This window comes from Notolepis coatsorum (genome assembly GCF_963971535.1).
Source record: "Notolepis coatsorum genome assembly, contig: SCAFFOLD_773, whole genome shotgun sequence".
NCBI lineage: Eukaryota > Metazoa > Chordata > Actinopteri > Aulopiformes > Paralepididae > Notolepis > Notolepis coatsorum.
The window spans coordinates 79560-96735 of record NW_028173849.1 but is presented as its reverse complement, the minus strand read 5'-3'; the positions used below and the strand labels follow the sequence as shown (position 1 = coordinate 96735).

The 17176-nt window shown below is 46.0% G+C and overlaps 1 protein-coding gene across 1 annotated transcript in view; it reads right to left on the bottom strand.

Moving 5' to 3' along the window:
- Positions 1-5214: 5214 nt before the first annotated feature.
- Positions 5215-17176, bottom strand: part of LOC311247686 (pyruvate kinase PKM-like) — a gene marked incomplete at both ends in the record, with an annotated part of 48275 nt that continues 36313 nt past the window's right edge. Inside the window, 4 exons of the mRNA XM_084338696.1 lie at positions 5215-5367; positions 12729-12879; positions 13772-14045; positions 15228-15414. Coding sequence (XP_084194822.1) covers positions 5215-5367; positions 12729-12879; positions 13772-14045; positions 15228-15414 — 765 coding nt within the window. The remainder of the gene's footprint in view (positions 5368-12728; positions 12880-13771; positions 14046-15227; positions 15415-17176) is intronic.

The following is a 17176-nucleotide window of genomic DNA, read 5'->3' as shown; positions in this document are numbered from 1 at the left end:
CCCCTACCATTGCCTTGGCGGGGCGGCCCCCCGACCCCCCTAAAAGCTTGCTTTAATCCCAGTAACGTTCGCGAGCTCGGTTCATATCTCATACTATCACGAGTATCACGCCCAAGGAGCGCAGCTCCGGCAGCTGGATTCGCGCAAAATCATTTTTATGCGAGATGTGAAAACAAACCATCTGGCAGAGTCAACAATAGCAGTAGCATGTGAAGCGCCCGCGTGTGAAGACGTTACAGCAGGGCTCCAGAGTGTGAAGACGTTACAGCAGGGGGCTCCAGAGTGTGAAGACGTTACAGCAGGGGGCTCCAGAGTGTGAAGACGTTACAGCAGGGCTCCAGAGTGTGAAGACGTTACAGCAGGGGGCTCCAGAGTGTGAAGACGTTACAGCAGGGCTCCAGAGTGTGAAGACGTTACAGCAGGGGGCTCCAGAGTGTGAAGACGTTACAGCAGGGGGCTCCAGAGTGTGAAGACGTTACAGCAGGGCTCCAGAGAGTGAAGACGTTACAGCAGGGGGCTCCAGAGTGTGAAGACGTTACAGCAGGGCTCCAGAGTGTGAAGACGTTACAGCAGGGGGCTCCAGAGTGTGAAGAGACGTTACAGCAGGGGGCTCCAGAGTGTGAAGACGTTACAGCAGGGGGCTCCAGAGTGTGAAGACGTTACAGCAGGGGGCTCCAGAGTGTGAAGACGTTACAGCAGGGGGCTCCAGAGTGTGAAGACGTTACAGCAGGGGGCTCCAGAGTGTGAAGACGTTACAGCAGGGGGCTCCAGAGTGTGAAGACGTTACAGCAGGGGGCTCCAGAGTGTGAAGACGTTACAGCAGGGGGCTCCAGAGTGTGAAGACGTTACAGCAGGGCTCCAGAGTGTGAAGATGTTACAGCAGGGGGCTCCAGAGTGTGAAGACGTTACAGCAGGGCTCCAGAGTGTGAAGACGTTACAGCAGGGGGCTCCAGAGTGTGAAGACGTTACAGCAGGGCTCCAGAGTGTGAAGACGTTACAGCAGGGGGCTCCAGAGTGTGAAGACGTTACAGCAGGGGGCTCCAGAGTGTGAAGACGTTACAGCAGGGCTCCAGAGTGTGAAGACGTTACAGCAGGGGGCTCCAGAGTGTGAAGACGTTACAGCAGGGGGCTCCAGAGTGTGAAGACGTTACAGCAGGGGCTCCAGAGTGTGAAGACGTTACAGCAGGGCTCCAGAGTGTGAAGACGTTACAGCAGGGGGCTCCAGAGTGTGAAGACGTTACAGCAGGGGGCTCCAGAGTGTGAAGACATTACAGCAGGGCTCCAGAGTGTGAAGACGTTACAGCAGGGCTCCAGAGTGTGAAGACGTTACAGCAGGGGGCTCCAGAGTGTGAAGACGTTACAGCAGGGCTCCAGAGTGTGAAGACGTTACAGCAGGGGGCTCCAGAGTGTGAAGATGTTACAGCAGGGGGCTCCAGAGTGTGAAGACGTTACAGCAGGGCTCCAGAGTGTGAAGACGTTACAGCAGGGCTCCAGAGTGTGAAGACGTTACAGCAGGGGGCTCCAGAGTGTGAAGACGTTACAGCAGGGGGCTCCAGAGTGTGAAGACGTTACAGCAGGGGGCTCCAGAGTGTGAAGACGTTACAGCAGGGCTCCAGAGTGTGAAGACGTTACAGCAGGGGGCTCCAGAGTGTGAAGACGTTACAGCAGGGGCTCCAGAGTGAAGACGTTACAGCAGGGGGCTCCAGAGTGTGAAGACGTTACAGCAGGGGGCTCCAGAGTGAAGACGTTACAGCAGGGCTCCAGAGTGTGAAGACATTACAGCAGGGGGCTCCAGAGTGTGAAGACGTTACAGCAGGGGGCTCCAGAGTGTGAAGACGTTACAGCAGGGGGCTCCAGAGTGTGAAGACGTTACAGCAGGGGGCTCCAGAGTGTGAAGACGTTACAGCAGGGGGCTCCAGAGTGTGAAGACGTTACAGCAGGGCTCCAGAGTGAAGACGTTACAGCAGGGCTCCAGAGTGTGAAGACGTTACAGCAGGGGGCTCCAGAGTGTGAAGACGTTACAGCAGGGGGCTCCAGAGTGTGAAGACATTACAGCAGGGCTCCAGAGTGTGAAGACGTTACAGCAGGGGGCTCCAGAGTGTGAAGACGTTACAGCAGGGCTCCAGAGTGTGAAGACGTTACAGCAGGGGGCTCCAGAGTGTGAAGATGTTACAGCAGGGGGCTCCAGAGTGTGAAGACGTTACAGCAGGGGGCTCCAGAGTGTGAAGACGTTACAGCAGGGGGCTCCAGAGTGTGAAGATGTTACAGCAGGGGGCTCCAGAGTGTGAAGACGTTACAGCAGGGGGCTCCAGAGTGTGAAGACGTTACAGCAGGGGGCTCCAGAGTGTGAAGACGTTACAGCAGGGGGCTCCAGAGTGTGAAGACGTTACAGCAGGGCTCCAGAGTGTGAAGACGTTACAGCAGGGCTCCAGAGTGTGAAGACGTTACAGCAGGGGGCTCCAGAGTGAAGACGTTACAGCAGGGGGCTCCAGAGTGTGAAGACGTTACAGCAGGGGGCTCCAGAGTGAAGACGTTACAGCAGGGGGCTCCAGAGTGTGAAGACGTTACAGCAGGGCTCCAGAGTGTGAAGACGTTACAGCAGGGGGCTCCAGAGTGTGAAGACGTTACAGCAGGGCTCCAGAGTGTGAAGACGTTACAGCAGGGCTCCAGAGTGTGAAGACGTTACAGCAGGGGGCTCCAGAGTGTGAAGACGTTACAGCAGGGGGCTCCAGAGTGTGAAGACGTTACAGCAGGGCTCCAGAGTGTGAAGACGTTACAGCAGGGCTCCAGAGTGAAGACGTTACAGCAGGGGGCTCCAGAGTGTGAAGACGTTACAGCAGGGGGCTCCAGAGTGTGAAGACGTTACAGCAGGGCTCCAGAGTGTGAAGACGTTACAGCAGGGGGCTCCAGAGTGTGAAGACGTTACAGCAGGGGGCTCCAGAGTGTGAAGACGTTACAGCAGGGGGCTCCAGAGTGTGAAGACGTTACAGCAGGGGGCTCCAGAGTGTGAAGACGTTACAGCAGGGGGCTCCAGAGTGTGAAGACGTTACAGCAGGGGGCTCCAGAGTGTGAAGACGTTACAGCAGGGCTCCAGAGTGTGAAGACGTTACAGCAGGGCTCCAGAGTGAAGACGTTACAGCAGGGGGCTCCAGAGTGTGAAGACGTTACAGCAGGGGGCTCCAGAGTGTGAAGACGTTACAGCAGGGGGCTCCAGAGTGTGAAGACGTTACAGCAGGGGGCTCCAGAGTGTGAAGACGTTACAGCAGGGGGCTCCAGAGTGTGAAGACGTTACAGCAGGGGGCTCCAGAGTGTGAAGACGTTACAGCAGGGGGCTCCAGAGTGCGCCTATTTGGTTGCAACCCGAAATAAGTCCCTGCCTTTTCCCCCCGCAACGGGTCAAATGCATCTAACGTGCTTTGCATCCTCGCCATTCCTTTATGCCCACGTCGCGTTAAATACCTAAACTAACGTTAGCTGCTTACGCTAACTAAGCTAAGCTAACCCTGATCAGAGACATAGACAAAACAGAAGAGGTCCATTAGTGGGGACTGGGGAAGGGGGGGGGGGGCATTCTCCCTTTCTGTGTGTGTGTGTGTGTGTTCGCGTCCGATCTCTGGTCTTTGGAAAGACCAGATGAGGTCAGAGGAGTTTGATAGTATTTACTGAGGATGGACAGATAATGTTGATATTTAAACATAAAAAACATAATACATAATAAATGTATACATGATCATGCAACATAAAAAAAAATTGTTGTAGGAACAGTTTGGGATAGGGAGGGGTTTTAGGTTATGAGTTCCAAAAAATGGAACTTAAAGTTTAAAGCTCAATATATCAAAACGTGGCACTTTACAGTGAACAGGAGGTATATTTGTATTAACTCATTCCCCGCCAACAACGTTATTGGGCGCCATCCTTTGAACGCCAACCACATACGTTATTTGATCGTTTTTCCTTTTTTCCGATATTTTTATTCATTATTCATCCGGGGACCTCTGTGTTACCATAGCGAATGAGTCTGAGATCGCCAAAGTGCAATACCGGCCGCATCCAGCTAGATGGCGGTATCGAGCACCCTTTGAAACCTTGTATCTTGGCCTGTGCAACGGTCAAATGTCACCAGGCGCACTTTTCTTTGTCGGGCGAGCGGAGCGGTTATAACGATCGGAGTGAGAAGCGTCAAATGCTCCCGATGCATGATGTGTGGTGGATTATGTTGGCGACACGATCGACACCAATACTGGGACTCGCGATCAGATAATTGGAATATTCTTTTTGGGGTACATCTTAGTGAAGGTAAGGGCTATATGATATCAATCCTGCGTTGATCCAATCATGTCTTCACCTCGATCGCAACGTGTGTGTAACGTTACTCCACAACGTTCAAACCCCCCCTCCCCCCTTTCATGCATTCATGATGAAACATAATACCTATGATATAGATTTGATTTGGGAATAGTAGCGTGTACAGGCAAAAAAACTGCAACGTTTATAGTAGAATTGACGTATAAGGCAATTACTCAGCCTTTCGGGAATTACCCCAGACCACGCTATAACTATACTTATATTCACCACGGTATAACACGGGAACGTATGGATGACATTTTTTATTTTTTTCACATATTGAATGATAGATAGGTGATGTCAAATGGGCCATAGTATTGTATCCATAGCTATAATATAGAATATAGTTATAGCTCTACAAACAAGGTGACCCACTCCTATCTTTTAAAGCGTGGCAGTGCTAGAACGCAACCCCCGTCTAACTAATGGCTGGCAGCCAATGACTTAGAAACAATAGATTGTTTTTCATTTAAATGTCTGGAACAGCTCAAAAATAAAAATGTCAAATGATATTTTGGCTGCCTTTTTTGAGTTGATCTAAATGTTACTGATTGTTAATATTGTTCATATTTATTTACCTAATTTATGTGCAATCGTTTAATTTAAGCTCAGTGTAGAGAAATGCACCGATGCTAACAACCGCCTTACTGTTTATGACGACACTGTTGACACCACGTATCCGTGACACGCGCGCCCCGCGACAACACTAGTCGTTTCGGGGGGCCTACCACCCCCCCTGAAAAAAATCCTAGGGGAAACACTGGACACACACACACACACACACACACACACACACACACACACACACACACACACACACACACACACACACACACACACACACACACACACACACACACACACACACACCGAGTGCATTGTGGCAACAGAGTCCACAGGAAACAGTCCTTTAGCCGTCTCTCCAGACAGCATGACACAGTCTGCTCCATCCAGCACAGCGTTGGCTACGTCACTGCTCTCCGCCCTGGTGGGCCTTGGGTGGACTACCATGCTCTCCAGCATCTAGACATAGACACACGCGCACACGCACACACACACACGCACGCACGCACGCGCACACACACACACACACACACACACACACACACACACACACACACACACACACACACACACACACACACATTTAGATGCTTTATTTATGTCCACATAAATACAGAGTAGATTAAGGACATAAACACTAACAGTGCAATTAGCTCATTGGGAGTTATTCAATTACGTTTGTGACTGTGCAGCATTCATCGTACACATACAATATTGACACAGATGATGTTTCAAAAACAGATGCAATAGCATTTCCGTAAAACGATATCTACTCCATGGGTACAAACAGCAACGCCGTCTCCAAATAGAGCGGCTACCAATAATAGCAGATATAGAGCAATACCTTTGCTAACTGTTTAGCCTTTCTCTTGGAGATGTGGGCCATCTGAAGGCCCCTCACCACCAGCTTGTGAACATGACCCAGGCTGCCAAAAATGAAAACTAAAAGTTGCCACTTGTAGCCTAGTTGTGAGATGTTCAGCTTGAGCTGCTGATATTTCAGCAACTTGGTTAAAAAGGCTTCCTCCAGGCTGTGGTCGAAGGTACAGCCAACCTCTAGAATAAACACCTCTCTACTACTCTGGTTTGATATAAATAAATTATCTTTAAATCTAAATAAAACAAAATGTATGGTGTTTGGAAACCGCCAGATAAAAACAGATATTCAGTTGATAATAGATAATAATAGAATAGAAAGAGTATATAAAAATAAATTCCTGGGAGTGATTTTAGACCATAAACTCGGCTGGAAACCCCATATAGAATATGTGAGGGCCAAAGAGCATCTCAATTATTAGTAAGGTGAGACATGTACTCAATCCCAACTCATTGCACACTCTGTACTGTGCAATGATCTTGCCTTACCTGCATTACTGCACAGAGGTACGGGGTAACACATACAAAACAACCATAAATACATTGACTATCCTACAAAAAAGAGTAATAAGAGTAATAAACAATGCAGGATATCGGGACCACACACACACACACTGTTTCTACAATCACACATTTTGAAGTTCATTGATATGGTAAACTTTAAAATTCTGTAAGTTATGTACAAAGCAAGATCAATTACCGGTAAATGTAAGAAGCAAATGTCTGGATAAAGAGGGGGGATACAACCTCAGAGGACCATTGAACTTCAAAAAACCTGTAATGAAAACCAACCTGAAAATAATGTGTATAAACTCTTACGGAGCCACCCTGTGGAATGGGCTAGAGGATGAACTAAAATATTGTGAACTGAAAACATAAATCAATTCAAATCTAGACTAAAAAAAATCTATTTTCGATAGGTACAGAAGGGAAGAAGAGCTTTAATTGCATATTAATAAAACAAATACATATGATACTGTATTGTACGTTATATCATATTACATTATATAATCATATTATAATAAATTCTTATATTATATTGAACTATATTTGCAGTATGTACTATTATATTATGGTACTATATTATATTGTATATATCATGTACTATATATCTCATATCACATTATATATGTGTTGTATACACTATTATGTACTATACTTGTTGTGAAGGGCCAGATTAAACCGAATATATATATTTATTTATATATATATATTTAATTGTATTTGTATATTCTCTAATATTCCCTGATATCCCTTGTATATTCCTTGTACAATATGCATTGAATATCCATTCTAGCCTACTGAACATCCCATAATAGTCTCCATTCTACTATTGGTCGAGACCTTGGTGCCAGGCTGCCATACCCCTCAGACCCAGTTCAAACGTACCGCTCGACATGTACGAACAAGTCCTAGTTCCGCGTAGGAATTTGGCTACCGCACCACTAATGGGACTATTTGTTCATAGTGCGTATATATACTGCGCTACTAAAGTAGGACTTTCTTTTCAGTCCAGTTTCTTACCCTCCAATAGAGTCACAGACGTAAAGCCTCCCCGCGATGCCACGTGTGGGAGTAAGGCCAAGTTCGGCCTACCATCGGTATTGAGACATCGTGTATATTAATATTTGAATAGTCATATTTGGCACTATATCGTCGAGTTGGACGTAGTCTATTAAGCTAATAATAGTCTGTTAATATATAGTGCTTCGTGCGGTGAGAATACTACCGTAGTCAGTACCCCATCGTTTCGGGCAGAGAACTGGCTGCTTACCCAGGGTGGTTGACCCTATGTGAAGCTGCACCCGAGGAGCCCCAGAGCCGACGAGCGAGTGGACCTGTATACCGGATTATTCTACCGACGACAGCCCGCCTTCCCAGGCACGGATTATGCTTTGGATACTTTGATTATTCTATGGATAAAGACCCCCGACACTACCGTGTGTTGGAACCCCCCCCCTGGAGAGGACGCAAGGTGAGGAGACGCTCTGCAAGACGAGGTCTCTCCACATCTCTCCCCCGTGGACCGGAGAGAGCCGGCCCACAAAGAGTCCACCTGCTTTCATCTGTGGTCCAAGGATCGCCGGCGCATTGAACGGCACTACAGTGGGTTCACCTGGGATACCCTTGGCCGGACGAGGCAGCTGGATTCTACCCCCCCCCCCTCCTACTCCTGTCGGCTTACAAGCGACCGGATTAACCCCCTCTAGTGTATCCAGCCTATAATCATTAAAGTATCATTGCTGTTATTCCTTAACTATTCCAGGTCGTATATTTACCACCTGCGCCTTCAGAGATTGGACATTATCTATTGATATACCGACGAATACTCCTTGCCATAAAAGTGCATACTATTTCAATTCATAAATGTAATTAAGTGATTAAGTGCTTATTCTACACACCATCGCTGTGTAGGAAATAAAGACCTGTTTCTAATTCGTACATTTGTGTTGGATCCGTTTCATCTACGTGAGAGTGTTCATGATAATATATTTATGCCGTGTACTGGGTGGCCGAATATTAAGTACAAAGGTAGTGGTAGTAAGTATCATATCTAGTAATACAGTCAGGGAATTGTACCCCTCAGTTACAATACTATTATATATACTATTATATACTGCAGGTATACTATACTGTAATGTGTACTGTAATGTGATGTGTGTACTGTAATATGTACTATATGTATGTACTATGTATGTATGTAAATGAAAAAAACGTAAGTCTTCAGGGGTAAGGCCAGACAAGCCCAGTGCAATTGGACAATGCTGCAATAGCAGCTGGTAAAACGTTGGCGATTTATGGAATGACCGTTGTTATGTGTCCAAAGCCCGAAATAAAAAATAACTGAACTGAACTCTCATTAACCACACACACACACACACACACACACACACACACACACACACACACACACACACACACACACACACACACACACACACACACACACACACACACACACACACACACACACACACACACACACACACACACACACACACACACACACAGGTGGATGTGGGCGGCCAGCTTTAACAAATTAAATAATAATAAAATAAACAAAGGGACATAAGAGACATACAGCCCTTGGTCAGAGAAAAAGGAGAGGTACCAGCTGGCGAGATGGATTGTACCGGTGCTTTATAGACGAGGGAGAATGGGGAGGAAGAAATTACCGTGAGAGATGGTTATTGTTATTGACATGTTGCAGACTCCACACACACAGTCTCCCATCATGAGTCAATACAGCAGGCAGACTGGTGGTGCAACATGAGAACACAGGTTCAGTAACGACTGACTAAGGCCATGGTTAGACTAGTGTTTTTGTGGCGTTTTTTTATACGTTTTTGAATACGTTTCATGTCCCTATTACACAGAAATGCGTTTTTTGGCGTTTTTTTGTGGATACGGCTGAAACGCTAAATTGTGTTTGCGTTTTGGAGAAACCCTAAAAAACGCGCCGACAACAGCGTGTAGTCAGCACGGAGCCGTTGTTGCGAAAACGCCCATGCGCAGTAGATACCATCTGCGTGCCCTTCCGGTGACAGCAGAGCTGGGGGACCCTGATGTAAACAAGACGAAAGTCTTTCTCTGGTCTGCATCCCCTTAACAATTGTATGTATTGAGCTGTACTGTACCCATTCTGCAATCTGTTAATAAAGTTTTCAATCAATCAATCAATCAGTCCCAAACCAAATAGCTGCAGCTACTATGTGTTGTCAAGTTATTGTTATAAGGACCCCAGTCCAAGCTACAACAGTCTGCATTCCCTTAACAATTGTTTGTATTGAGCCGTATTGTATTGTACCCATATGCAATATGTTAAATAAAGTTTACATCCATTCATTCTGCTAGCATTACCGATTGGCACTGCCACTGGATAACATGAGCTAGTGTTAGCTATCAAACCCTGTTAGCTCAAAGCTCATCTTTCAACTTAACAAGCATTAAACAAAATGGCCATCTATTCACCTTTGTTTAATACACACAGCGTTGTCTCTAATGTTATCTAACTACTGATAGCTCCCGATATCATCAGTTTGGTGCTGGCTAAGTAGCGTGAGCTAACGTTAGCTTCTAGCCACAATGCTATACTGTTATAATGGCAAATTCCATTGACGTTAGCATGCAGCTAACAATGCTACCGATCTTTTTTTAGACTAAACTATCCGCTCTTGGTGGTCACTTGTGTGGATGTTAGTTTTGTTTCATCAACAAATGACAGGCAGAACACAGTGAATGTATCCGTTTTGTTTATTGCACTTTTATTAGGCTTTGCTGAAAAAGAATTGCTGCATTGAGTAAATAGGCAAGATGGTGGCGCCCATAGGCGCCTGCCTTGTTGACATTTTCTTTGCTGGAGCTTCCAGGAAGTGTATTGGCACATTCAAGTTCTGATTGGTTGAAATTGCCTTCATGTTTGCCACCTACTGCCACCTACTGCTTTGGCAGTGTACTACATCAGTGTGCTCAGGCATAGCTGTCAACATTGGGATTTCAAAATCCGTACAGGTTTTAGCCACGCCCCTTCTCCTGGCCCCGCCCCCTCAGCCCGCCCCCGCCCCCGCCCAATGGAGCTGCCTTGTCGCTGCCATCTGCTGGTCAAAACCGGTATTATTTTGTTTTCCTACTGTGTAGAGTGTAAATGCTATAAAAATACAGTAAATTACCTTTTATCAAAATATTAACCATTAAATAAAGGTTGTAATCTGTAAATGCATTTGATTTTACTGTAATTTGACAGTATTTGGAAACCATAGATGCCAGACATTTAGTTTTCTTGCAGCTTTTTTTCTTACAGTCTACAGTCAGTGAATCCTAAATCTCCACTAGGCAACCACTTAGAACATGAAGAACATATTTAGTATAACAGCGAACAGATATAATAACTAATTGTAAGAATTCTGTGTTTAAAACTGTTTTGAAACAGTTTGTACTCTCCACAGAGGAGAGGTGGGGGGGGGGGGGGTATTTTTGCATCTGAATAGAGCTGCGCCTTAGTTAGCAATCAATCAATGTATTACCAGTGTCTTTATACCTTCATCACTGTAGGCTACATATGGTAAATGGCTGCTTTTTTATATAGCGCTTTTATCCAAAGCGCTTTACAATTTGTTACTTACATATTACCCATTCACACACCGACGGCGGAAGCAACCATGCAAGGTGCCAACCTGCTCATCGGGAGCAATTAGGGGTTAAGTGTCTTGCTCAAGGACACATCGACACGCTGCCCAGGAGGAGCGGGAATCGAACCGGGAACCTCCGGATTGCCAGACGACTGCTCTACCTCCTGAGCCACTGTCGCCCCTATATTATATTAATACGACAACTCAAGAAGAATCAAGAGGTTTATTTGTCACATACAGTGAAATGCAGGTGGTCACGCCCGCATTGATTGTGCAAAATGCAAAAAAATATAGATACAGGATATGCATGATAAAAAAAAGACATGCCATGTTCCTGAAAAAGCTATAAAAAATACCTATGGTCATTAATTTAGCAGTGGGAAATGGGAATATCATTTTTGGAACAGTGTGTGTGTGTCTATTAAGTCTGTGTAGTATGTCTGTATTGAGCCGTACTGTATTGTACCCATTCTGCAATCTGTTAAATAAAGTTTTCATTCATTCTACAGAGAAAAATGAGATAGAAAAAAAGCCAATGCGATTTTGTGTTTTTCCTCAATATCTCTGCAATGCCTGCGAGTTACCAGTAACTGTATTTGTCATACCATGACAATTCACGACAACTAAAACGGATCAATTTATTTATATGTATAAATCGCATTCAGGAAATTGGGCGTCAGTGAAAGCATGCTATCCGTGGAGGAATGGCAGGAGCAGGAGCAAATTTACACATTCCTGCATTTGTATTGTTTTATCCACAGAAGATTTGCAAACCTTTTGTTCCAGAGACAAAAGCCACAGAGTGGGCAATCAAGAGACACTGGCTAAGTTGATTTGATGACACCCTCGCTTCGCGGCCGCCTCGGTGCGTCTACTCTCTCCCCTGAGCTCTGAGCTCCGGTCGCGTCGCTGTCTTCTTCTGGTAGCAACGGTCTGACTTCCTGTGATAACGGTCCAATCTACACTGCTGCCACCTGTCGTCACGGAGGAGAATTGCACCCATTTTGTAAAAAAAATTCAATAATAATAAGTACAAAATACGTACCAATCCGTGAGCCGTAAAAAGGCCGTGCAGAGCTCGAAAAAACAGGAGAATCCCGGTCAAACCGTACACATTGACAGCTATGGTGCTCAGGTGACAAAAACGGAAAAAAAAACGAAAGTGTGACTCGAGGCGCACGACGTCGTGGCGAAACGCATATGACAATGATACGAAAATGAAACGAAAGGTGTAACCACAGCATCAGATACTGCAGCTGAGGCTGTGTTTGTTTGTGTGTGTGTGTGCACATAATGTGTGTGTTGGTTGGTTGCGGTGTGGGCCTCTTATGGCAACCTGTGGTAATGCTGTCACTCTGAGTCAATGACTGCTGTAGGAACAAGATACAGCACTGTGACTCAACATGGCTCCAGGAGTGTGTGTGTGTGTGTGTGTGTGTGTGTGTGTGTGTGTGTGTGTGTGTGTGTGTGTGTGTGTGTGTGTGTGTGTGTGTGTGTGTGTGTGTGTGTGTGTGTGTGTGTGTGTGTGTGTGTGTGTGTGTGTGTGTGTGTGTGTGTGTGTGTGTACTGTAGGTGTGAGAGTGTGTGTAATGTATGTGCCTTTGAGGTTGACAATACTTGACAAGAAGCTAGGGTGTGTATTCATGTCAGTGCATTGTGTTTGAACACAGTGTCAATGTGTCTCTGTTCGTTTTGTAAGTATCCGCAGTAACAACACACAACAATGTGGTTTTGTGCACGTGTGAGGTCTGTGCACACGTGTGAGGTGTGTGTGTGTGTGTGTGCACACGTGTGTGTGTGTGCCCCTACTCTGACCTGTGTGGCACAGATGACAGGCTTGCCAGCCGAGTTGCAGCGACCAATCATCATCTTCTGGGCGATGAAGACTTTCTCCGCAGGGATCTCGATCCCCAGGTCGCCCCTGGCAACCATCACGCCGTCGCTCTCTGCGAGGATCTCCTCAAAACTGATGGAGGGAAGGAGGAGGATTGACCATATTCACATGGTGGCCATTTTGCTCTTAATATGTCATGCTTAGGTTGGGTAAGGGAAGAATAATGATGTGTGTGTGTTATATTTAATGGGGGAAGGGAGAGAATAAAAATAAAAAGCAGAAGAAGAAGGAGAAGAAGAGGAGGCAGAGAAGCGGAAGAGGGACAAAAGGCGCCGGGAGCCAGTGAGTGAGGATGAGGGGAAGAAGAAAGACAGGAAGAATGAAAGGAAGAGTAGGCAGGCATATAGATGAGAGAGAGAGAGAGACAGACGTAATTCTAAGTCAGACACATTAAGTAGCGGCCATATCTCAAGCAGACAGCCAGATGGGAGGCATATCATAGATGTGTCACATCCAGATAACACTGAGCTGACAACTGTCCATACGTCACTCTATGGCAGCTGTCAGAGAGATTATCAAGTGAACCATCAGATCGTGGATTCAAGATCTCACTGACTCCGCACATGAAAAAAAACGTTGTTTAAAGTATATATCTTTTTTAATCTCATTGATAAAATCTCTTTGAATATGAATGAGTAGCGTTTTGTTCCTGCATTCACTCCATACAGTACCTATAGTATGTGTGTGTGTGTGTGTGTGTGTGTGTGTGTGTGTGTGTGTGTGTGTGTGTGTGTGTGTGTGTGTGTGTGTGTGTGTGTGTGTGTGTGTGTGTGTGTGTGTGTCTACTATACGTGTAGTATGTTTGTTTCCACTCTATGTATCATATACAATAGATGGTTTCAACGCCACAACATAAACATTTTGGATGGACTGCATTTGATTTCGTGTCAGTTGTTGATATTAGCAAACACAAGGAAGGCAACTGTATTCCCGAGCTGTTCCCTGGCAACGTGACTTCGCTCACTTCTGAACGCCCTGGCGGCTCTCCACCTTGCTGATCACTTTGATGCCCTGTCCTTGCGGCCCGAGTGCCCGCCGGACCGCCTTGACATCCTGGGCCGAGCGGATGAAGCTGGCAAACACCATGTCCACACCCTGGGCCACCCCGAACCTCAGGTCCTGCTCGTCCCGCTCGCTGACTGACGGCAGGCCGATCAGGTCGCAGCCGGGGAGGTTGACCCCTTTGCGACTGCACAGCACTCCGTCCGCCTCGACCACCGTGTCCACCCAATCAGAACCTGGGAGGTATGGAACAGGTTAAAGAGAGGTGAAGGGGGTTGCGTGGTTGTGGCAGGATGAAGGGGGGTGAAGAAGAAGAAGTCTTTATTTGTCATGCAGATTAACACACACCCGCATGCGAGATGGGCGACACACAGGAACAGACACATGCACTGAGTCGCAGATGAAATTTCTCTCTGCACTTTTCCCATCCCGTCGTCCTTCCCCCCCAAGGGCAGCCGCGAGCAGACTAGGCATGGGCCGTGCCCGGGGACAAATCCAAGTGCTCCTGTCCGTCTTCGGCAGGGACACGACGGCGTCAGCGATCTGTTCTGCATGTTTTTCCATTGGGTTTATCTTATTGGGAGGGGAAACCCTTGCGAGCACGGGGAGAACATGCAAACTCCACACAGAAAAGCCTGGGAGATACCCCACCTGGGTACCTGGCAATGTGGTAACCTGGTACCCAAATGGGAATCGAACCCAGGACCTTCTAGCTGTGAGGTGACAGTGTTGGGCGGAGCACTCCCAGCGCATAAAGTTGAAACTAGTTCAACTTTTGGAGAGGAGCGCCGCTCATCAAGGTAACTCTTTTCGACCGACCAATCAACATCGAGCAAGTGGCGGAGCCGCGGCAGTCGCGAGACTCAGGAAAACGCTCTGAGCTTTTTTTTTTGCTTTTCAAAGCGGTCCATCTTGAAAAAAACGTCCCCTATGGACACAAGCCCTAAGAGAGGAGAGAAGATGGGTTGTATGGTGAGATTAGACTACCGTGGCTTAATACCAGATTTCTTAGGGCTTGTGTCCACAGCGGACGTTTTATGAGTTGTCAGCTCCTTTCTGTCATTAATTTCTACGCTACAGACGCGACAGGCGCGCTCCTTTTCCCAGCGCCGCGCCTCGCGTTTATGCGCTCTCAGCGGCAGCGTTTTTGGGCGGAGCTAGTTAAACTTTTGGAGAGGAGCGCCGCTCATCAAGGTAACTCTTTTCGACCGACCAATCAACATCGAGCAAGTGGCGGAGCCGCGGCAGTCGCGAGACTCAGGAAAACGCTCTGAGCCCCAACATCCTCCAAACTGAGTGGAAAATTCCTTTTGTTCAAGGGAGATGTCCTTAGCGAAGGCTATTCCACTTCAGTCAGCACCCAGCGTTCTCGATGTTCATTATATAACATTGACTCATCGTTTCTTTATGTGTAATACCTGTTTCCAGGACTTTGAGTGCGATGAGGCCGTCGTCGATGAAGATTCGGTCTCCCTTCTTCAGCACTTTGGGCAGACTGGAGTAGTCCACCCAGATAATCTTCCCATCTGTGTTGTCTTTCTCACTCTCGGCTGTCACCACGCGCACATGGGACCCCTTCTGCAGCCCCACCTCCTTCTCTGCACACTAAACACACACAAATATCATATATAATATCATATTTGAAATATGTATGTGCACATAACCACACATCAACCCCACCGCACATATGGGAATATATATACATACACAAGCAGTAGTGCGCACACACACACACACACACACACACACACACACACACACACACACACACACACACACACACACACACACACACACACACACACACACACACACACACACACACACACGCACGCACACACACACACACACACACACACAGGCAATTAGACGCTGTGCCAAAAAATTATTCTCCCATCATGACAGAATAAACTCTCATCATATTACCATACATGTAGTTATGTTTATGTATGTAGAGATGTGTCATATGATAATCTCTATCTAGTTACGTATCATAGAGATGTGTCATGATAATCTTTATGTAGTTACCTATACATAGAGATATGTGATATGATAATCTCTTTGTAGTTACGTATATAGAGATGTGTCATATGATAATCTTTATGTAGTTACGTATATAGAGATGTGTCATATGATAATCTTTATGCAGTTACGTATGTAGAGATGTGTCATATGATAATCTCTATGTAGTTACGTATATAGAGATATGTGATATGATAATCTCTTTGTAGTTACGTATATACATAGAGATATGTGATATGATAATCTCTTTGTAGTTACGTATATAGAGATTTGTGATATGATAATCTCTATCTCCATAGAGATGTGTCATATTATGATCATCTCTATGTAGTTGCGTATATAGAGATGTGTGATGTGCTATTTTGCCCAACAGCTACCTTCCCTACTAATTTAGAATTCGCTTCCTTATACGGTGCTGCGGTTTTGATGGTCTGAGCCGCAGGTGAAGATGTCGGCAGGTGGGACAAACAGACCAGAGGATCAAAGGCAGGTGGGACAAACAGACCAGAGGATCAAAGGCAGGTGGGACAAACAGACCAGAGGATCAAAGGCAGGTGGGACAAACAGACCAGAGGATCAAAGGCAGGTGGGACAAACAGACCAGAGGATCAAAGGCAGGTGGGACAAACAGACCAGAGGATCAAAGACATGGCTCGTTCTTGTCCTGGTGAAGCATCTATCTTCATCTGTTCTGTTACATAAGCACCGGTGATCTTTTATTGATCGTCCAATCAAAACTGTGGCTTACAAGCTTAATATAGGTCAATCCAGTTTCAAGATAGTTTTCTCAGTGCTAGGGGTGTGTATCGTGTTATATCCACATGTGACGCTCATGATGAAGTTTCACTGTGCTTCCTGCAGACCATACATACTGTAGTACAATGTCAACAATGTAGCAGGTGAAGATTACTCTGTTTATCTTCCACATTTGTTCATTTAAAGTTAGAATCTGTAATGCCGTCTAACGGCGACCTCTAGGTAAAAGAGCCCTGCTTGGTATTGCACTTTGTTTAGATTTTTTGTATTGGTTCTGGATGTGTGTGTTGGAGTTTATTATACTCCTATTATACTATTATACTGAATTACTCCCGACCTCTCTTCGCAGAGCCTGAGGCTTGGCTAGCAATAGCAGCCCCTGTCCTATTTCCACTCAATTCCAACCCACACATCAGACCAAAACAAAACAAAAAATTAGGGATGTCCGATATTATTGGCCTACCGATATTATCGGCCGATATTGGCATTAAAATGTCGGAAAATATCTGTATCGGTTTTCAATATTTTTATTTTTTTTTATTATTTTTTTATTTTATTTTTTACATTTCTATAACCTTTATTTACCCAG